This window comes from Notolepis coatsorum, assembly GCF_963971535.1.
Source record: "Notolepis coatsorum genome assembly, chromosome: 14".
Lineage (NCBI taxonomy): Eukaryota > Metazoa > Chordata > Actinopteri > Aulopiformes > Paralepididae > Notolepis > Notolepis coatsorum.
The window spans coordinates 89,207,404-89,229,421 of NC_140178.1; the positions used below are offsets into that span (position 1 = coordinate 89,207,404).

Consider the following 22,018-nt stretch of genomic DNA (forward strand, 5'->3'; position numbering starts at 1 on the left):
ACTCACATATCCAGCGAATAAAGGTGTGTGTGTGTGTGTGTCGATGACAGCGTGTGTGTGTATGTGTGGTAATGCGCGCGTGTGTGTGTGTCCATCTGCAGGATTCATATGGTCATGGAAAACCGGAAAAGGTCATGGGATTTGATTAGGAGACGTTTTTATGAACCTGGTATCTGCAGGGGGGGATGGGGCGGCCCACAGGGGTGGCATTCCCGTCGCCGTGCATAGCGGTGTGAGTGGCGCGCGGGCTGTTTGTGTTTTCCTTCGGTCATGACGTGCTTTATCGGGGGGGCGGGTGTCTTGGATGGGGATCTGGTAGGGATTGATTTGCGGGGTGTTTGTTTGGGGGACTGACTGTTCCGGGGGGGGGGGGGGGGGGGGGGGGTTCACATGCCTTCGAGCGACATTGTACTTATTTTATGCCTAGTCTGCACGTTTACATTGCACTACTTTTATTGTCTTTTATACCTACTGTATTCTTATGTCTGCAATTTATGCATTGTTTTTTATTCTGTCAATTGTGTGCTGATTTTATGCCTATGTTCATTTTACACTAATTGCTGTGAGGCATCTCTGGACTGCGGTCCATGTGTGAAAAAAAGTACTATATAGATAGTTATTAATATTTATTATTGTAGAAATGTGTGCATTGAAATGTATGTAAAGTCTCGATGACATTGAAAATGAGGGTGATCTCAATTGTCTTTTGGAGAATAAATAAAGGTTTGAATGTGTCTCCGTGTGTGTAGATGTACCAGCACGGCAGAGACCTGTGCGAGAGCCTGTGGGGCGACGCCTTCGCCGCGGTGGAGGACGAGGCGGAGGAAGGCGCGGGGGAGGGAGGCGCTGAGGGAGCTCGTCCCTGCGGGTGCCTGACCCTCAGCCCCACCGACCGGGACGTGATCGCCGCCCTGCGGGCCCAGGAGGAGGACCCAGAGGAGCTGGACACCACCAAGACCGGCCTGCCTCAGTACCGCGCCCCCTGCCAGACCAAACTGCCCCAGGCCGTCACACCGCCCCCACAGGCCAGGAGGGGCAAGGGCAACTCCGTGCTGCGCAAACGCTCCATCGTGGTGGACGACGTGGAGGGCAGCGGGAGCGGCTTGTAGGAGAGGACTCTGGGAAGCTAATGTTGGAATATATAATGTTGGAATTATGTTACATTGTGACATTGCAACATATTTAGAGAAGGTATGGAAGCCCCGATGATGATGTATAACACTGCGCTCCCCCTTCAGCTGGAGGTGATGTCCTGCCCCTCTGTCTCTAACCTCATCCGACATCCCGTACTTCTCATTACTCACCCATCTGTCGGATAGACGCTCTGTGTTTTAAAATCATTCTAAATCTGGTACAAGCCCATCTGACATTCCTATATAACAGCCTGGGCCGGCGATTTGCCCCACGAACCAAGATAACAAAGCAGAAACAGGCTATTACTTGTTATCTGTACAACCAAGATCCCACAAGTGAATAATGTATAGTAAAATAGTCTGCTTGCATCTGTGCTGCAAACTCTCCTAGTTCAATATTAAAAAAAAAAAAAATATTTGCAAATGGTATACAATGCAAACATGATGCTCCATGGTGATTGTGCAAAGCAAACAAATATAGTAAAGATGTTTTTGGCCAGCATTTTAATTGATGATATAATATGGCAATATTCAAAGCCTAAATTAAACGTAGGGCATTATTTAAGACCAGAGGCATCTATTGTAATTTTTACTGTTCTTAGATAATCAGAGTAACTCACTTGAGAGTTACAACTGATAGTCAACATTGCTGAGTGTGTCTTTGGGCAATGTTACCGTGCGGTTGTTGTTGTTGTTGTTGTACATATGAATCAGGTATCATCTGTAATGAATTGTCCCTGAGGCTAAATAATAGCCAACAAACCACACAGTGTTATATTAGGATTCCTGGGGACTTTTCAAATGGCTAGTGTTGTAACAGTGGTGGAATAAGTAACACAGTAACACAGTTCCTTTTACTTAAATAAAAGTACCTAGATAGAATAGTAGTCTGGTAGAAGGGAAAGTCCACTCAAAATCATATTTAAGGCAGAGAAGTAGAAGTATTTGATATCGAATGTACTTTAAGTATCAAACCTAAACGACACATTCTATATAACGTTAGTGCGTTCAAACTTCGATCCAGTGACCTCTAAAGGTTCTGTTAATGTGTTTGGAGGTCCGGTAATGCTGGCTTTGATTACTGTACATCCTCTTGACGTTGACAGACGTTCATAAAGTACATAAAGTTCATAAATCACATTATCCCATGTTTTCTATACAAAATTATTTTCCTCAAAGTAATTAGTAACTGATGCGTACAGATTAAAAACAAAGTACAATATTTATTTTGAAATGTAGTGGAGCAAAGAAAATAAAAACATTCCCTAAAGTGGAAATACTCAAGTAAAGTACAGGTACCTCAACATTGTACTTACGTTACAAAATAAATGTTACTTTCCACCACTTTAGACTGTAGGTGTAATGGACGGGTATTTCAGCACTTCTATGTTACAAGCCTGTTCTATTTTTAAACCAAGATTCTAGATGATTTGAACCTGTACGTTATTCCGTTGTAATAATGCTTTGCAGAACTATATGGCACTAATGTACCATACCGTCTCTTCGTTATCATGTATTTGATCATGTAAAAATGTCACGCAGAGTAATGGTCAATGTGTACAGCAGTGTAACTTAAAGGACAATGCCACTCAAACTAAGAATTCATGAAAGTTATTCCTATGGTCTCTAGGACAGTGGTTCTCAACCTGGAGGTCAGTATGAGATGATTTCTGCTTTTTTTTTCTTGTGAAATACGGAATATCTTAAGTCTAGAGCCCTCCTCCAATTATTAACCAGGTGAAATAGCCTGAAAATAAAAAAAATAAACATTATTTTTAGTCAAAATTCACCATTCTGTCTGTGGTTGAATATGGAAGGGGTTCAATAGGCACCCCTCTGTTTTTAGGGGTTGTGAACAGAAAAGGTGCACTGTTCTAACACAGTTAAGTCAACATCTTTAACCATGACCCCCCCCCCCCCCCCCCCCCCCCCCCCCAAAGCCAGGAACCACAGAACCTATCCATCCTGGAACATGTAATGTCACCAAGATGTAAATCTGGGAGGGGCTGCACAGAGAGTGAATAGACCATTGCACTTCCACGTTACATTGAGCTCATGGTAGAGAGAGCATGGGGAGAAAATGAATGAAAGTGGATGAGAGCCTTGACATTGACGCATGCGCAGATTGAAACCTAGATCTCTGGACAATCCAGAGACTCCGTGGGCAATCTGCGCATGCAGAGTTGGGGAGTAGGTGCGGAAAAGTGACTATAGCTCGGCCGAGAAAGTGCCGATCAACTTGGGACTGGTCTCTCCGTGTTCAGGAGACTCGGGCGTATACAAGTCTATTGGATCATGTCTCCAGCACCCCCACAGCCGTATCTACAACCACTTAATGTCAAGGCTCTCGTCCACATTCATTCATTTTCTCCCCCCGCTCTCTCTCCCGTGATTTCAGAATACCGTAAGTGTTGCGGTGGTCTATAGAAGACTCATTTTGTGGACTATTTCCTGTAACCCGTAGTAAGCTCTAATATCTCTGGTTTCTGGCTTTTTTCCCCCTTTTTTCTTTAAAGAGTTGTTCATTTTCACAACCTTTATTTTGACTGTGCTTAACCAAAGGAGTAATTGTACAGCATTTTAATTAGTTATAATATAGTAGGCCTATATAGTTAATTATAGTGTATGAATTCTTAAATTGAGTGATATTCACCTTCAGGCTACAGTCCATGACTTGTGTATAGGATGCTGTGAGACATGACACTGAAGAAGAATAATGTTCTCACCTAAAGGATGTTTTGAATTCCAGAAACGGTGTCTGCGTATCTAACAGAGACAAACGCAGTTAGAGGCAACATTCACAGTCAGAGAGGTTTCGGGGATGGTAGGTTGATGATGTATCCGTGACGCACTGTGGCGGTGTCTCTGGCGCTGGATAGTGGGCCACGCTCTTGTAGATGTCCGTGTTCTGTCAGGGGGGGGGGAATAAGGGGCCGTGATTGTTTCTTATTATGTACAGTAGGAGCAGCATGCTGGGATGGTCCTGTGTTCTTCTTTACATTCTCAATAAAGACAAGATTTCTAAATGTCATCCCATCCTCCTCTATTCTATTTGTGTTGTAGCCATGCCTTTCAAGGGACATATTAGGCTTATAGGTGTCAGGCCATGGGGGATATTAGGCTTACTAGGCTTCAGGCCATGGGATATATTAGGCTTACTAGGCTTCAGGCCATGGGAGATATTAGTCTTACTAGGCTTCAGGCCATGGGATATATTAGGCTTACTAGGCTTCAGGCCATGGGAGATATTAGTCTTACTAGGCTTCAGGTCACGGGACATATTAGGCGTACTAGGCTTCAGGCCAAGGGAAATATTAGGCGTACTAGGCTTCAAGCTAAGGGAGAAAGTAAGTTTACTAGGCTGCCTTCAGGCTAAGGGAGAAATTAGACTTACTGGGCTTCAGGCAGAGCTACTCAGCTACCCCCACCCTCCCTTTGACCTCCAATTCCAATTCAAACCCAGTTCCCCTCTCTTGGGAAACCAGACGTCTCTACCGCTCAACCAGGGGGGAATCAACACGACAGGTGCATTTAGACTACCTGGGAGCTGTCAACCAGGCGTGACCTTTGCTAGGCAAAGGAGAGATCATTGTGACACTCTTGCTTCTCGGCAGACAAAAAAGAGAGTGTGTGTGTGTGTGTGTGTGTGTGTGTGTGTGTGTGTGTGTGTGTGTGTGTGTGTGTGTGTGTGTGTGTGTGTGTGTGTGTGTGTGTGTGTGTGTGTGTGTGTGTGTGTGTGTGTGTGTGTGTGTGTGTGTGTGTGTGTGTGTGTGTGTGTGTGTGTGTGTGTGTGTGTGTGTGTGTGTGTGTGTGTGTGTGTGTGTGTGTGTGTGTGTGTGTGTGTGTGTGTGTGTGTGTGTGTGTGTGTGTGTGTGTGTGTGTGTGTGTGTGTGTGTGTGTGTGTGTGTGTGTGTGTGTGTGTGTGTGTGTGTGTGTGTGTGTGTGTGTGTGTGTGTGTGTGTGTGTGTGTGTGTGTGTGTGTGTGTGTGTGTGTGTGTGTGTGTGTGTGTGTGTGTGTGTGTGTGTGTGTGTGTGTGTGTGTGTGTGTGTGTGTGTGTGTGTGTGTGTGTGTGTGTGTGTGTGTGTGTGTGTGTGTGTGTGTGTGTGTGTGTGTGTGTGTGTGTGTGTGTGTGTGTGTGTGTGTGTGTGTGTGTGTGTGTGTGTGTGTGTGTGTGTGTGTGTGTGTGTGTGTGTGTGTGTGTGTGTGTGTGTGTGTGTGTGTGTGTGTGTGTGTGTGTGTGTGTGTGTGTGTGTGTGTGTGTGTGTGTGTGTGTGTGTGTGTGTGTGTGTGTGTGTGTGTGTGTGTGTGTGTGTGTGTGTGTGTGTGTGTGTGTGTGTGTGTGCGTGCGTGCGTGCGTGCGTGCGTGCGTGCGTGCGTGCGTGCGTGCGTGCGTGCGTGCGTGCGTGCGTGCGTGCGTGCGTGCGTGCGTGCGTGCGTGCGTGCGTGCGTGCGTGCGTGCGTGCCATCTGCATGTGGACAATGCAGCAGAGGACAGCTGTATGTCAGACTGCAGTCATGCTGATAATGCCACATGCCACTTGACATTTTCCCTGCTAAAAGGCCAGGCGGCGGGGAGTGATGTGCAGCAGAGGACTGAACTATACTGATGTCTATTTAAACAGCGTCGGGGAGCTGGTGCGCCTCGGTGATGCCAGCCAATCAGCTGCCTCCTCTGAAATGTCATCATCACAGAAAAGAATGGAGCTAGACAGGAATTAATGGTTGCACACTGGACACACAACACACACACACACACACACACACACACACACACACAGAAGCACGTAAATATGCATGTGTACTCATACACACACAAACACACATACATGCCCACACACAGACATAGACATGTACACAAACACACACATACACTGCACACTGCATACATATTCGCACATTTGCATGAACACGTTCATATGCATGTGTACGTCCACACGCATACATACACAAACACATACATAGGCACACACACGCATACATACACACACACATTACACACATACATAAGCACACATACACACACATACACACCTTTCAGTTGATGACTGTGTAAGTGTATAGTACAAGTAATAACAATAAGGTGGCTTGTTTTGAATAAATATTTTTTTTTCAATTAAATGGTAAATGGCTGCATTCATATATCGCTTTTATCCAAAGGGCTTTACAATTTGTTCCTCACATTTTACCCATTCACTCACACATTCACACACCGACAGCAAAGGCAACCATGCAAGGTGCCAACCTGCTCATCGGGAGAAGTTAGGGGTTAAGTGTCTTTCTCAAGGACACTTCTCGACACGCTGCCCGGGAGGAGCGAGAATCGAACCGGGAACCTCCGGATTACCAGACGACTGCTCTACCTACCGAGCCAGTGTCGCCCCAGTTATATATATACCCCTCTTTCTCTCTCTATCTCTATCTCTCTATCTCTATCTCTCTCCCTCTTTCTCTCTCTCTCTCCTCCCCCCACTCTCTCCTTATCTCTCTCCCACCCTCTCTCTCTTATTCTTCCTCCCTCCCTCTCTCTCCATTTATTTTTCTCTCACCTCTCTCTCTCTCTCTCTCTCTCTCTCTCTCTCTCTCTCTCTCATCTCTCTCTCTCATCTCTATTTCTCCCCCCTCTCTCCACCTCTCTTTCTCCTTATCTCTTTCTCAAACACACACATAGGCTGTAGTAATTAAGCAGCACTGTTTTATATCTCCATTGTTGATCTTATTTAGCATATTATTGTATTGCAGTTATAGTTGTGATCACATTATCAGTAAAAAAACAAAAACAAAACTGTAGGTAATATAAATGGTAATAATCAATTCATCCACCTATCACTTTACTGCAGTGGGTTTGTATTTTAAAAGAGAATTACACAGGCTATCACAGACAGGCAATTTGTGAATTTGAATAATTAATATAAACTAACTTAGCCAGGGATGAGAATAGTGTATGAGCAGCATACAGATGGAATAGCCTACAAAAATACAATATTCCATCTCCCTTTGGAAAACACCATAGAGCAACCACACCCAGGAGCTTGTGCAGTCCCTTACATTAAATAACCATTCCTTAGGCTTGTAGGGGAGGAGAGTGTTGTGTTCTTCATTGATCATTAAGGAATACTGTTTTTGTATTAAATTAATGTATGACAGATCAAAGAGAATGTTACACAATAGTAATAGTCTACTATTTGGAATTTGGCATTCTGGCACAGTGACAGTCACTACATCATCAGTCCTTATTTACTTAAAGCTCTTGACTGCATACAAAATGTAGGACTCTGCCACGTTTGATTAACCGGTTAACCGTCTGTAGTGTGGTAGTGAAAGGGTTAACATTCAGTTGTGTGGTAGTGAAAGGGTTAACCCTTTGTCGTGTGGCAGTGAGGGTTAACAGTACAGCTATAGCCCTTCCTATCTGAAACAGGACCTCGCCTGACAGGTCCACAGATGGGGTCCAAAGGGGGCTTGAGACCCTGCCTCTTTGCCCTGCATGTCATACAGAAAGTGTTTTCGACATATCTCTGCATATGGATTTAAATTTTAAGTTAAGTCATACTTAATTAATCCCTGTGTGGGGAGCTTATCCCTCTACGTTTGATGCAGCAGCCTAACCACTTAGGAGCAGTGGGCAGCCAGCCGCAGCCACAAACAGGCACTCAGGAACCAACTACAGTTGCAATGCAGAGCCTTGTTTCAAGGGCAGAGGCGGGCAACCGTGTCTTTTTGATCTACCAGTGGATCCCAAGGGCCTCTGAGTCGAACGCTGGACGAGCTGAAAAACCCAGATGAGACATCTATCATTTTGTCACTCATGGGCAATGACAGGACTTAGAGTATGACTAGCATGTATTTCCTCTATGATGTGGGAAGAAGCCGGAGTACCCTGATGAGACCCACGCGAACATGGGGAGAACATGCAAACTCCACACAGAACCACCCCCCACACACAACCACACACTGTCAGGTTCAAACCCAGGACCCTCTTTGCTATGAGGCAACAGTGCTAACCACCACGCCACCATACCGCCATCTTTACCATCATCATCCACTGAAATAGGGCAGGATATCCATTACAGCAGAGGTACCCTATTTAACCCCTTCACTACCACAATACAGAAGGTTAATCTTTCCACTACCACACTACAGAAACCGTCTGTAGTGTGTGGTAGTGAAAGGGTTAACCTTCTGTAGTGTGGTTGTGAAAGGGTTAACCCTTTGTCGTGTGGCAGTGAAAGGGTTAACCTTCTGTATTGTCGCAGTGAAAGTGGTAACCTTTGGTAGAGTGGCAGTGAAAGGGTTAAATAAGTGTGCAGCGCTACCCGCGCATGCGTCCGACAAAGCGTCCGCGTGCCAGATCATCCGTGACTGAGTGATGGTCCGTGCCTGATGGCAGTCCCTGCACGCTGTGGGGGGAAAGGTACCTCCCCGGCCACGCCTCCCTGCCCTGACCCCTACCTTGACCCCTGTCCTATACTTAAGTAAAAGTATAAAGGCATTTGATATTAAATGTACTTAAAGCGACAATGTGTCATTTTTCTATTCATTATTAATTAAGTTTTGGAGCTTGTACGACCGGCGCTTCGAACAGTGGAAAACAAATACACATCCACCTCGACCATAGAGCAATTGACAATATATCTCAATTGAAGATCTATCTCAAACACGCCCCCTTTTCTTGATCCTCCAGTCACAGCTGCCGCTTCCAAGTGTGCCCGCTTTTGTCCGCGTATATATCAGCACACATTCTATAGGACCTTATTGTATTTCAATGCTTTGGAGTGTTCGACCGGCAATACATTGACCTCTAAACGTTATATTAGAGTGGTTGGTGGTCCAGTTATGCTGGCTCATTTCCTCTTGGCTTGAAAGTGCATTGTTTTTATCAGCGTATGTATACCAAAACTGTTTTTTTTTTTAATTTATTTATTTTTGTTCCAAAACAGACTGTGAGTCACCAATGCTTCCCCTTCTAACTAACCAGAGAAGATCAAAGGGATTATGTTCAATAAGAACATAATTGAATGGTTCTTTCTTTCTTTCTTTCTTTCTTTCTTTCTTTCTTTCTTTCTTTCTTTCTTTCTTTCTTTCTTTCTTTATTTCTTTCTTTCTTTCGTTCGTTATTTTACATACATTTTCAAAACATTATGTAGGTCATTCATTCCCAATTTTGCACTTTTGATGTAAACGAAAGCAACATTCTATCACTAGATGGCAGTGTAGACACACTAACCACATTCAGAATCTGGTCTGTTTCAATCTATAAGGGTTGCTTGTCATCTATCCGTGTAGCAGGATAATCCTGCTACACAGATATATAAACTCCACTGTTCCATGTTTCATACATTCATTGTTACATGTTATTCACTGTTATTTGTTTTTCACAATGATCTCATCACAATGACCTTTAAAAAAAATAATAATAAAGTTAGACCTTGGACTTTTATGTTCATGTTCATGCACCAAACAGAGACGGTAAAGACGACTTTGAACTGTTGAACACAGTAATCCAGAACTATTTTATTGCACTGTAAAACAAACTGTGATTTTATATGTCTGCACTTTATGCACTTTATCTATTATATTCTACTACTTATTACGCTGCACTATTTTACTCTGTTTATTCTATCTTACTCTTTCTATTATTGTCTATTTTTAAAACTGAATCAAACCATAAACAAGGTGGCCTTTTGGGATGTTAGATCCTAATGTGAAAAAATTTGATTTTATATGTCTGCACTTTATGTGCTCATTTTATGCCTGTCTTTTTCTGTTGTGAAGCACTTTGAGCTGCAGTTTATGTATGAAAGGTGCTATACAAATAAAGTTTCATTATTATTATTATTATTATTATCTTCTTCAATACCACACTTACGAAAAGGTATTGTGGTCTTTCCAAAAAAAGTATCTTCTACTTTCATCTTTTTTTTGGTTACTGCAATGATTGTGAGTCACAATTTGTGACCAAATGATGATGTAAATATCATGACATTACCATCGGTAGTTTATCATGAATTATACCATGGGATTATTTAAGTACAACAGTGGTGCCATGGTGATTCATGACTTTTACCATGAAGGTATATGGTACGTTATTTATACAATGGCTGGTACTACCATGGTAAAACTGAAATGACCATCATACTATGACATTTAAATACTATACAATATCCTTCTACAATAGACAGAAGAATTTCATAACTGTCCTACAGAATCTTCCATCAATCTGTATGGAGCCCTTTTCTTCTTTCTATGCCGTCACTCAAAAATAGCATTCTTTCCAAAACAGCCCTGTTTTCAACAAAACCTCCAAAAACAAATCATGCAACTAGTGATATAAAAGCCTCCAATAGCAGGGCAAGGTGGGAGGGTTATGATGCTCAGAGGAGGAGAGGGGGGGAGAGAGAGAGAGAGAGAGGGAGGGAGGGAGATGGAGAGAGAGGGGGGGGAGAGAGAGAGACTGAGAGGAAGGGAGAGGGATGGAGAGAGGGGGGAGAGAGAGAGAGAGAGAGAGAGGGAGGAGGAGGAGGGAGAGAGAGAGAGAGAGAGAGAGAGAGAGAGAGAGAGAGAGAGAGAGAGAGAGAGAGAGAGAGAGAGAGAGAGAGAGAGAGAGAGAGAGAGAGAGAGAGAGAGAGAGAGAGAGAGGGGGGGGGGAGGGAGGAGAGAGAGAGAGAGGACTGAGAAGAAGGGAGAGAGATGGAGAGAGGGGGGGGGAGAGAGAGGGATGGAGGAGGAGGGAGAGAAAGAGACTGAGAGATACTGAGATGAAGGAGAGAGAGAGGATGAGAGATGGAGATGGAGAGAAAGAGAGAGAGGGAGGGAGGAGGAGGAGGGAGAGAAAGAGACTGAGAGATACTGAGATGAAGGGAGAGAGAGGGTGAGAGAGATGGAGATGGAGAGAAAGAGAGAGAGAGGAGGAGGGAGAGAAAGAGACTGAGAGAGATACTGAGATGAAGGGAGAGAGAGAGAGAGGGGGAGAGAGGGATGGAAAGAGCGAGAGAGAAAGGGGAGAGAGAGAAAGAGAGTGAGTTGTGTGGGATGGGGAAGGGGGCTCGTCGTTGAGAGAAAAATCAAACCCACCCAGACCTCTTCATACGTCATTATTCGCATCACAGATGTTCCCACCGACACTCAGTGTGGGCTGTAGGCTGAGGCGTTTGGAGAGAGGCGGTATAGCTTGAATTGGCATGTTATGTGTGCCTTGTAATGTGTGTAGTGTAGGCCTATGTACATACATGGATAAATCAACAACCCACGATGATGCCTGTGTCATGTGGTATAGCCTATACCCCCCCACTGCCCCTTGGAAGTGGACTCAAGTTAACAAACTAAAACATTTGGTTCTAAGTGGTGATGGAAAATGTACCTGTGTGAATTGTATCACAGAACAATATAGGCCAATGAGTGCAAGAGAAAAAAAACTAGGTATTTTGGTCTTGATTTAGCTATACATTTCATGATTCATTCAATTATATAGTTGATCAAGGCACTATGTTGTATGTTGTCTTCATACTTATATATAATTTTCCACTGAAATGTTTTTTTTTATTTTTTTTTATAAGTGACAGAAAAAGTCAGACTTGTGTGGGTGTCTGATTCTGTTTCCACGCTGATGGCAAAAATAGAGCTGTTATTGATGGAAATTAAGCTATCATAAGAAGGTGTCAGATGAAAGCAGCTAAGCCTTCTGCTTCAAAACAGCTGAGGTGAGAGTGAGATGAAACCACAGTGTTCAGCGAATCTTTTGAAGTGGTTTTATTGGGTTTTCGTGGGAACTGTGAGATTGTGAGATTGTTGGTTTGAACGTCATTACTGCTTAACAGGACACAATTCCACCTCAAAGCAGCATGTGCACATTCGACATCTCTCTCTCTCTCTCTCTCTCTCTCTCTCTCTCTCTCTCCTCTCTCTCTCTCTCTCTCTCTCTCTCTCTCATCTCTCTCTCTCTCTCTCTCTCTCTCATCTCTCTCTCTCTCTGCCAAGGACCATAACAGGGGGTCTCAACTTCTGCGCCAAATATTTTTGGTGGTTTAGATTAACCAGACAGTTTGGATAAAAGCCGTTCAGTGACTAATCCTCATTTAAGTCTACATAACGGGGACTTTCCCCCCAGTATCCCTTCCTTTCAAACGCCAGTGAAAGAGGCCGCGCATATTTCAACGTTGACGCGTCCCCCAGAATGTTCTTGTGCTTGGCAGCCCCTTCCATTCGCACAGATGCTCCCGCGCGCACCAGACGCCCACCCGCGCCTACCGCTCTGCCAAGCGGCGCTGCATCTCGAGACGCCCCCGACATTCCAAACGCCGCTGTCACTTCCCTTCATCATGTGCTCTCATTGAATTATTATTATTATGAGGCTTGAAATCTGTCCAAACGACTTTTGACCATTGAATGGCACTCTCATCCGCGCGCAACAGTGTGTGCCCGGAATGACACTGGCTGTTTTGTAACTCTTCAAAAAAAAGAGTTGAGAGTGTTTGGGCTGATCTATATTTAATTATTTATATAGTACTCGCTCGGAGTCGGTAGTACTAATTTGTATATTTTGTACTCAGTTTAACCACCTGTACATTGTATATTGCTGTTGCACTTTACTGCTACATTTGCATTTTGTCATTGTCAATTGTCCAATGTACAATTGTGCTTGTTTGAACAGTGTCCCCCCCCCCCCCAATTGTACAGTTTTGCTTGTTTATACAGTGTTCCCCCCCCCCCCCCCCCCCCAACCACCTCCAATGTAAATTACCCAGTATGGTTGTCAATATCCCAATGTACCCAACCCCCCCCACCCAACCTCCTCCAATGTACAGTTTCTACGTCAAATGTATATACTCCCTTTTCTTGACTCCTTCTGTATCACAAACAGTACTGTATTTGCAAATCTGGTATGTCATAAATGTATAGATGTAGCAGTACTGTCTATCTGTATGTCATGTATGTCCTGATGAATTGAAAATGGGGGACCCTGATGTAAACAAGACGAAAGTCTTTCTCTGGTCTGCATCCCCTTAACAATTGTGTGTATTGAGCTGTACTGTATTGTACCCATTCTGCAATCTGTTAATAAAGTTTTCAATCAATTAATCAATCAATCAATCTACTGGATGCCAAACTTATTTTCGTTGTACTGTACTTGTGCTTTGATTGATTGATTGAAAACGTTATTAATAGATTGCAGAATGGGTACAGTACAGTAGGCCTATAGGTTGTCAAAGTGGGCAGGGGTGAGGTGGGTTCTAGGAGTAAGGTCAAGCAGTAGTCTGACCAGTTTGTTTTGAGATGTTTGTAATTTAGTTTTTAGTGCCTTTGAGGTGCTTTGGTACCATGAGGTGCAAGCATAGTCGTAGTACCCTTGAATGAGTGCTCCTGCCAGAGTCTTCAGGGTATTCTTGTTTACCAGAGAGGAGATCCGGTACAAGAATCGAGTTTGTTGGTTGACTTTTTTTATTACATTGGATGCCATTTTGTCACAGGAAAGATTTGCCTCTAGGATGGAGCCCAGGTATGTAATTTCATCTTTCCTTGTGACAATATTGTCACCCACTGTAACTGAGAAGCCGTCGGTCTTGCTGAGTTTGTTATTTGATAAGAGAATGGACTCTGTTTTACCCAGGTGTAATAATAGTTTGTTATCAGCGTCAGCGAGCCAGGTGCCGATTCTGCCGAGTTCTGAGCTGAGGGTTTTTTCAACCTGCTGTATAATAACAATACATTTGAATCAAATCTAATATATAGTAGTACTATTATGTGTATATCCTAATATGAAACACATCGTTTTAAAATAGGCCATCTTTGTATTCTATAGGTTTATTTTATAATACACTTGTGAAAACTGGAGGGTTTGTTGTTTTATATTTGGGATAAATCCTACTCTTGCGCATATTGGACCAAGCGTTGTGGTGATTTGAACTTGGGCCTGTGTTGTGTTCTGATGTAGAGGAACTTTCGTTTAACCTGCATGCTTTGCTGTCATTGTGCGTAATAGCTTGTTGTGTTGTAAAAATGCAATAACACTAGGAATTGTCGCCACCTCTGTGTGTAGGCCTACCCCCTTATCGATGGGCCAGCCCATGAGGAGTGTCAAGTTGATGAAACCAGTTTGCAACCATGGGGCGGGGGTTCCCAGAAGTCCTCCCTTGCTATGACGAAGTTTATACCAACATACCCATATATGGACATGCTCGTGCGTAAATAGGAAACGCGTACGTGCTTACGCTCTGAGCGTGAAAGCGCTGATACCCTGAAACTATCAACGGCTAAATGTTGGTTGCGCAATCGTTCCTCACAGTCAGCGACACAATTAACAATAAAGGCTATAACATGAAAGCTGGTGTGATGGAAATCTTGATTCTCATTCTTGAAATGATTTGCTTTGCTTTTCAGTTATGTGCTGTCGTCTGTTACTTGTGGTGCCTAACTGTGTGTTTGGCTATTGAGCAGAAGGTTCATACTATTCATACCATGTTCATATAGTGTGTATAATAAATATTAATTGTACACACTAAATAATCATTACAAATAGTCAATATAATAAAACTAAATAATAAAACATCACGAAACCAAATTCATTTTTGAAGACACGTTTACTTAAATACACCTCACAAATAAAATAAAAAAAGACATTGTAAACATGTGACATCATAATAGTTTATCTGGATCAACCTGACAAACAAAAATAACTTACACATAGAACGAATGCAGCATTTCCTGACAATATCATCAGTTGCAAGTACAAAGAAAGAAATACAATAGTTATTCCCATTTTATACACCATAAGTAAACCAGACCCCTGTAGCTGTCTGGTGTTGCTCAGTGTCTCTGTCCTGTTCAGTCTAGGATGCTGCCCCGTGATTTATTAGGGTTGAAAGGTCCTTTGATCGGTGTCCAGCATCCGTTAGTACCATTTCACATTGTCTTTTCACCCTACAAGAGTCGTCTACAGAGAGCCCACGGCCCCGCGTTGCTGTTATAACGACAACGACCGGCCGATATTCCAGTGCTGCTTATATGTAGATCATTACTCCAGTGTTATTACTTCTACAGTCTTTCGATCTCTCTCTAAAATGACTCCATCTTGCTCGTCAGCATCAGCTGGCAGCCGCTGCTGACATGTGTCAGGACCTTCTGTTTGAGTTGGGCCACTTGATCTCGCAGAACCGACGCCGTGCCGGCGAGACCCGCGTTGTCGTTCTTCAGAACCTTCACCTTCTCCTCGAGCCGAGAGATGCGCTCCAGCTTGCGCCTCCGGCACTTGGTCGCCGCCAGTCGGTTCCTCAGCTTCTTTCGCTCGGCCTTGATCCTCTCCTGGTTCTCCATGTTGATCGGGGACATCGGAGGCGAGCAGTCGCTGCTGAGAAGGTCCGGGACGGTTTGGGGTTCTTCCTTCAGAGCCAATAGACGCTGTGGATGGAGGAGTCCGGCTCCGGGTAGGGCGTGCTGGAAAGTCTGCGTGGTGGTCTGTTGTTGGTGATGGTTTTCGTGTTGGTGGTGGGGTGGCAGATAGCTGATGGTAGCCGTTGGGTAACTGGGTGCGGAAGAGAGGTTAGTGTTCGGGCAGTAGGCGCTCAGTGTCGTGTACATGGGCGGCTCGGGCTGCAAGGAGGACCCGAAGACACTAGAGGCCGCCGCGGAACACTGCGTCACCCCTCCGCCGGCTCCGATCGACACGTTGGGAGGTGGCATGTTGATCTTGTGCAGCTCGTCCAGGGCTTTCACAAACCCCTGGGCAAAGCCCTCCTGCTCGTCGGTGATGCTCCGGTTGTAGAAGTACTGGCCCGGGGTGGGAGTGGTGATCACACCGTTACTGTTTTGGATGATCAGCCTCTCCAGCTCCGGGGACGCGAGCTTTAGTGAGCCCACGTCTTGATGCGCCCCGTGGTGGTAGTGATGGTCAGCCTCGGCTCTCAGCTGGGACTTCAGCTGGCGATAGGGTTCTGTCAGGTTCAAATTCATATTCTGCTTGAGCAGTTTGTAGTCGTGCATAGCTGCGTCTGGGTGGCAATACGCCGACAGAAATGAGTCGTCGTGATAAAAAGGCTGTTCCATCTTTGTAGACATGTAACAAGTCGTAGGAAAAGTAAGCTCACCGGTCGCTTTAGAAACACAGTATCGGCGGGATATGCAATGAATGTCAATGTCAGAAGAAACCATGCAGGCACCTGTCTTCTCTCAGCTTCGTTCCAAGTTCAAAACGGAATAACAAGGGAATTCACTCTAGAAAGTGGAGTTGAAACCCCAAGGTCTCGAGCAAAGCACTGGTCCACCGAATGTGTCTTCGGTTCAGTCAGTGACAAGCGTTTTTAAAAGTGGTCTCCAGTGTCTAGACGCGCGTTTCTTCACAATGCAGTGTAGTGTTGAACTTATTATAAATAATAGTTTCTCGGCTGGTGCGCTCGTCGTGCCGCTGGTGTAACTGTACTTCTGGCAGCCACTACCTCCTTTATACACACTGACACGCGCTGGCTGCCAAGTCTATACACGCGTCGTGATTGGATGGAGCTCATTAGCCACGCCCCGACAACACGACGTCAAGTGACGCTATTGCCGAGAACTAGCGACTGTAAACAAGGCTGCAGGCAACGAGGGCGCAGGGTTTATTATCTAGCAGAAAATGTGATGTGAATTATTCCGTCTATTTCTGTGCGTTTGTAACTATATACGTTTAGTCTCACGTTTGCATTGCATGATGGGAACACTGTTGGATAGTTGAGGTGAAATGACAGGCTGTTGTTTTTGGGAAATCTGTTGTTACAATGTAACAACGTTGTACTGTCAGATAGTCGGTTTGGTTTGGCAATGTAGATCGCCTGTGATTCTGCCTTCTCTAATGTCATTGATTGTTTTATTTTATAATTATTTCAGTATGGCAGCTTGATGTTTTATTGATTGCCTATAATAGCTTAATATTAGATAAAGACCTATGTTATTGTTGGATGACTTCTATTCTATTCTATTCATGGCCCACCGGAATTATCTCTCTCCGTCTCTGACAGGTTGATGGCCATTAGATGAGGGGCATTTTATCTGCAACATGATACTTAATTAATTAGCTATGAATTAAACATACGGTTGAGATAATCCCACCGTGGCCCAGCCTGCTGGAGGAAGTCCTTAGTCCTTATATGGGCATGGTGACGTTTTGGTTCCTCCGAGAGGAGAACCGGGAAACCAAGCCCACCTGGGCTCCATTCCAGCATTCCTGTTGTGTAAAGGCCATATATGTGTTACTTAGGGGACGGTCTCAGGGTAACTGAATTATGTATTGTAAGGTGCATATATATTATACCCCCTGGCCCAACACCTGTGTTAATTGACTGATCGTGTTAAATGTCTGTATACTTAGGCGCATGCCATCTAAAATCAGGGCCTGTTAAAATGTTATTGATGTTATTGATTTTATTTGATATAGTGGGACCTAAATGAGAAACGTTATCCTGTATAATATGGAGTGATGGCGTTCAGGTAACTGGTTAGGTCAAGAATTGAGAACCAATCAGATTCAAGACAGCAGCAGATGCAGCCAGGTTATTCAACACTTTTGATTAGATTACATTCAAATGCTGTATTGTCATTGCACAGCATAACTGCTATACAATGAAAATAAATGGCAAATGTAACAGTACATACAATGTGCAAGTGATTGGATGTGATATAAATGACAAGCTACTGAGTAATATATGCTAAACTGACAGTATAATTATGTACAGTGGTACAGGTATAAATATGCTAGGTAAGCCATACTGGCAGTGGTATAACTATTTAGAGTGGTATGGGATATATACAGCTATAGATCTTATAGATCTAATATAGTACTACTGTATACAGGTATGTGCACAGGGATATATGCAAATAATTATATCCAACAGTTGTATATATAAATTATTATTATTATTTATCATATTTATTTATTTATTTACATATAAATATTTAAAACACTTCTTTCATGTTGCAAGTGATTTTATCAACTTTTATGAATCCCAACTCGGGTATCATGGCACGGCGCCCAAGTTTATCACTGGTATTTACCACTTATGTCGGCGGCTCGCGTGAATCTTCCTGGTGGTAAACCCAGGAATTTCTGACTTGATGAATAATAATAATAATAATAATATTTGATTTGTAGGGCTCTTTATAGTTGTGGAGCACATCCCAAAGCGTTACATTGTAAAATAACATAAAAGCTAGCAAGAGAGTAAAAAAATATATATATATATTTTATAAAATAAGCAAGACTAAAATTAGTAAGGAGTCAAAAGAACACTAAAACTAGTAAAAGGGTAAAAAACATAAAATAAGAAGGGCTAAAACTGGTAAAAGAACATACAATGTGTGGAGCTAAAACTAGATAAAAATTAACAAAAGGCTATTAAAAAGCTGAGTTTTGAGGCCCTTTTTAAAAGCATCCACAGGTGGTCAGGGAGAGCATTCCACAGATTGGGGAGCGGATGAGCAGAAAGCCCAATCTCCCATGGTGCAGAGTTTGGTCCTTGGGCGCTGATGAGTATGAAATACAAGAACATCATAATAAACTATATACTTTTACTTTTGATACTTATGTGCATTCAGTTATAACATTTTTAATGGAATACATTTACTTATAGAGTACTATTTTATAGAGACTTTTCTTTAAGTAAAGAAACGATGTAGTACTTCTTCCTGCATCTCAAGCAGGCAGAATCATGTTCAGTAAATTTACTTTGATCTTGACTGGTATAAGGCCTGTATGAATTACATTTGATTTGGCTCTGCAGTCAGATCCGTTGTGGTTCACTCTCTAGTGAGCACAAGTGAGAGAGAAACGTGATACCTCAATGATACACCTGTTTGGGTTGTTTAGAAGGGAACCTTTGTTTTCTGTTTGGTATTCTCCTAGCATTAGAACTGGCCCGCCAGACTGTGGTCGGCTGCCCCCCCCCCCCCTCCCCCCCCCCCCCCCTCCCCCCGCTGCTCCAAAGTAGTTGGGATGGGGTTAAATGCAGATGTTACACATGTATAAAAAATAAAGTAATGGTAATAAAGAGATTATTATTTAAAATGTATAAACGAACTTGTCGTCATCTGAGAGATATATCCCTTTAGACTGTATAAATTAACTTGTCATCATCTGAGAGATATATCCCTTTAGACTGGATAAACTAACTTGTCATCATTGGATATGAGGGCAACCTCAATGATTTTAACAAGCATAAACAAAGGTTTGATGATGATACTATTCAATAACACTTATTTAGGGCTCTTCTTAACCTGTTAAGCTGTAAGGTCCCCCAATTGGGGGACCCTGCTGTTTCACATTACATTTACATTTAGTCATTTAGCTGACGCTTTTATCCAAAGCGACTTACAAGTTCTGTACGACAAGTCATCAGGAAGGGCACAACTTAAATCAGCTGAGTAACAATGTTCATCAAAGTGTTGAGTGCTACAGTGTAGCTTAGTATATTAGGACAAGTGCATGACAGTAAGGTTAGTTAGGGTTCGATTTTTCAAATGTTCTAATAATTAAAAAAAAATATCATTTCAGATAATGGTTGAAGCAAGTGTGTCTTAGTTGACGGCGAAAGATTGGACGGGTTTCGGCTGTCCTCCTAACTGTGGTGGGCAGTTCGTTCCACCATTGTGGGGCAAGGACTGAGAAAAGGTGGCTTCTCCTTGATGACCCTCCCCGGAGCTCGGATAGGAGTAGGTCTGAGGCGGCCAGAAGATGCAGAGCGTAGGGGTCTTGAGGGTGTGTAGTTAGAAACCATTGACCGGAGGTAGGCGGGAGCGGTTCCCCTTGCCGCACGGTATGCCAGGTCGAGGGCCTTGAGCGGATTTGTGTGGCAATGGGGAGCCAGTGCAGGTCCCTAAGAAGTGGGGTGACATGGGCTCACTTTGGTAGGTTTGAGATCAGATGGGCCGCTGCGTTCTGAATGAGTTGAAGAGGCTTGGTGGCAGTGGCCGGGAGGCCAGCAAGCAGTGCGTTGCAGTAGTCCAGGCAGGAGATGACTGTTGGACGAGGAGTTGGGTGGCTTCTTTTGTCAGGAAGGGGTGGATCCTTCTGACGTTGCTCAGGAGGAATCTGCAGGTTCTGGTTGTCGCTGCGATGTGAGCGGAGAAGTTCAACTGGGTCGTCGAGGACAACACCAAGGTTATTGGCGGTCGGGGACGCGGTCACAGCTGCATTCTCGACTGTGATGGAAAGGTCGGTCAGGGGGGAGGATTTGGCCGGCAGGTGGAGCAATTCTGTTTAGCTTAGGTTCAGTTTGAGGTGGTTGGTGGTCATCCAGGCGGAGATGTTGGACAAACAGGCCGAGATCCGCTCAGAGACGTGGATATCTGAGGGAGGGAAGGAGAGGAAGAGTTGAGTATCATCGGCATAGCAATGATGCGAGAAGGCATGAGACGTGATAATGTTACCCAGAGATTTAGTGTAGAGGGAGAAGAGAAGGGGTCCTAGGACCCGAGCCCTGGGGGGACACTCGTCCGCAGGGGGCGGGTGGCCGACAGGGTCCCTCTCCATGACACTTGGTAGGAGCGGTCATTGAGGTATGATGTCAGCCATGTCAGCGCAGAGCCAGTCACTCCCATTCCTGTGAGGGACGCGAGGAGGATCTGATGGTTGACTGTGTCGAAGGGCTGTTTTTTAAGGGAAACACAAGGAAACCAGAACTCTAATGTACCCCCCCCCCCCCCCCCCGCCTCCCTGGGAGCTTTCAACACATCTACCCTGAAGGGAGAGCAGAGGCAACAACCCTGTGACATGTCTTGGTTGTAAAAGGCACATACACATATTATTTGTTCAGACAGACCCGGCTATCATACTTAGGCCTGAAGGTATCTTTCTTCTCGTGAGGACAGTATAGTTACCCAGTGTCTTCGTAAAAACAGAAAACAAACAGTTGACGAGCACCTTAAAGGTAAATGAACGTTGGCCCATTTTCGTTGGCCGCTCAAGTTGCAACCTGAAACCTATATAACAGAACCCCGTATACCCGAAACACAAGTCCACCGACTGGCATTTCAAAATGCTCCTGTCCTGTCCCTGACAGCGCTCAAATTATATGCATTTCTCAGGTAATTCTCTGGTATTCAGAGCACGATTTTGATTCTATGCCTTTTTGTCCGTATCCATGGGAATTTGTCCCAAACAAAACAACAGTTCCCGTCAGTGTTGAGCTTCCAAATTGCCACCTCCCTTATAAATTCTATTCTCCGTGCAGCTGCTCGCAGGCCTGCTGCTGCTCTGCTCGGCTCACTTCTGGTTCGGTTTAGCTCTCATTCTTGCGTTGTGGTCGACCACAGTCCCAGTTACATGTTGGCACAGCTCAGCAGCCGGGTCCAGATTGGTGAGTGTTTACGGGAACACTCGTAAGATGGCGCACTGCCAGTTAGTACAAACAAAACAAAAAAAACGCATCAATGAGAGAGAGTAAATTGTGTGAGGTTTTAACTACAGTATACACACGTTGACAGTTGTACAGAACATAACTTAGCAGTAGAATCCACACACAGTGGTATCATTTTAACATACGTATTGATCAAAAGTATGACAGCGTTTTGATCCATAGTGGATCTTCATCAGGTCAGTCTAGTGTGTGATCATAGGATATAGCCTACTGTAGATAGATACTATAGCCTGTATGTACTCTGGAATACTTTATTTTTATTTCTTTGAGTGGGGCAGTGTACAATAATCAGCATCGAATGAGACATATTATGGAAGATGTGTTTGACTAGTCTTTTTATGGATTTGGCACTCTGAAATGTTATAACCTTTTACACTCTTGATGAATTGAAAATGGAGGGACCTTTATGTAAACAAGACGAAAGTCTTTTTCTGGTCTTCATCCTCTTAGCAGTTGTTAGTATTGAGCTGTACTGTATTGTACCCATTCTGCAATCTGTTAATACAGTT

The 22,018-nt window shown here is 43.9% G+C and overlaps 2 protein-coding genes across 3 annotated transcripts in view; one reads left to right on the plus strand and one right to left on the minus strand.

Annotated features, from left to right (window-relative positions):
* rtbdn (retbindin) overlaps positions 1 to 4,109 on the plus strand; it is a 15,505-nt gene extending 11,396 nt beyond the window's left edge. For both annotated transcript variants that reach the window (XM_084328515.1, XM_084328516.1), the window contains exon 6: positions 750 to 4,109. In XM_084328515.1, coding sequence (XP_084184641.1) covers positions 750 to 1,109 — 360 coding nt within the window. In that variant the 3' untranslated portion in view covers positions 1,110 to 4,109. The remainder of the gene's footprint in view (positions 1 to 749) is intronic.
* A 10,588-nt stretch (positions 4,110 to 14,697) lies between these two features.
* Positions 14,698 to 16,520, minus strand: junbb (JunB proto-oncogene, AP-1 transcription factor subunit b). The gene has a single exon (XM_084329392.1). The coding sequence runs from the start codon at positions 16,273 to 16,275 to the stop codon at positions 15,184 to 15,186; it is 1,092 nt and encodes a 363-aa protein (XP_084185518.1). The 5' UTR covers positions 16,276 to 16,520; the 3' UTR covers positions 14,698 to 15,183.
* Positions 16,521 to 22,018: the final 5,498 nt, after the last annotated feature.

Excerpts from the sequence above, each read along its gene's own strand:
- junbb (XM_084329392.1), bottom strand. The coding sequence starts at position 16,275 with ATGGTTTCTTCTGACATTGACATTCATTGCATATCCCGCCGATACTGT.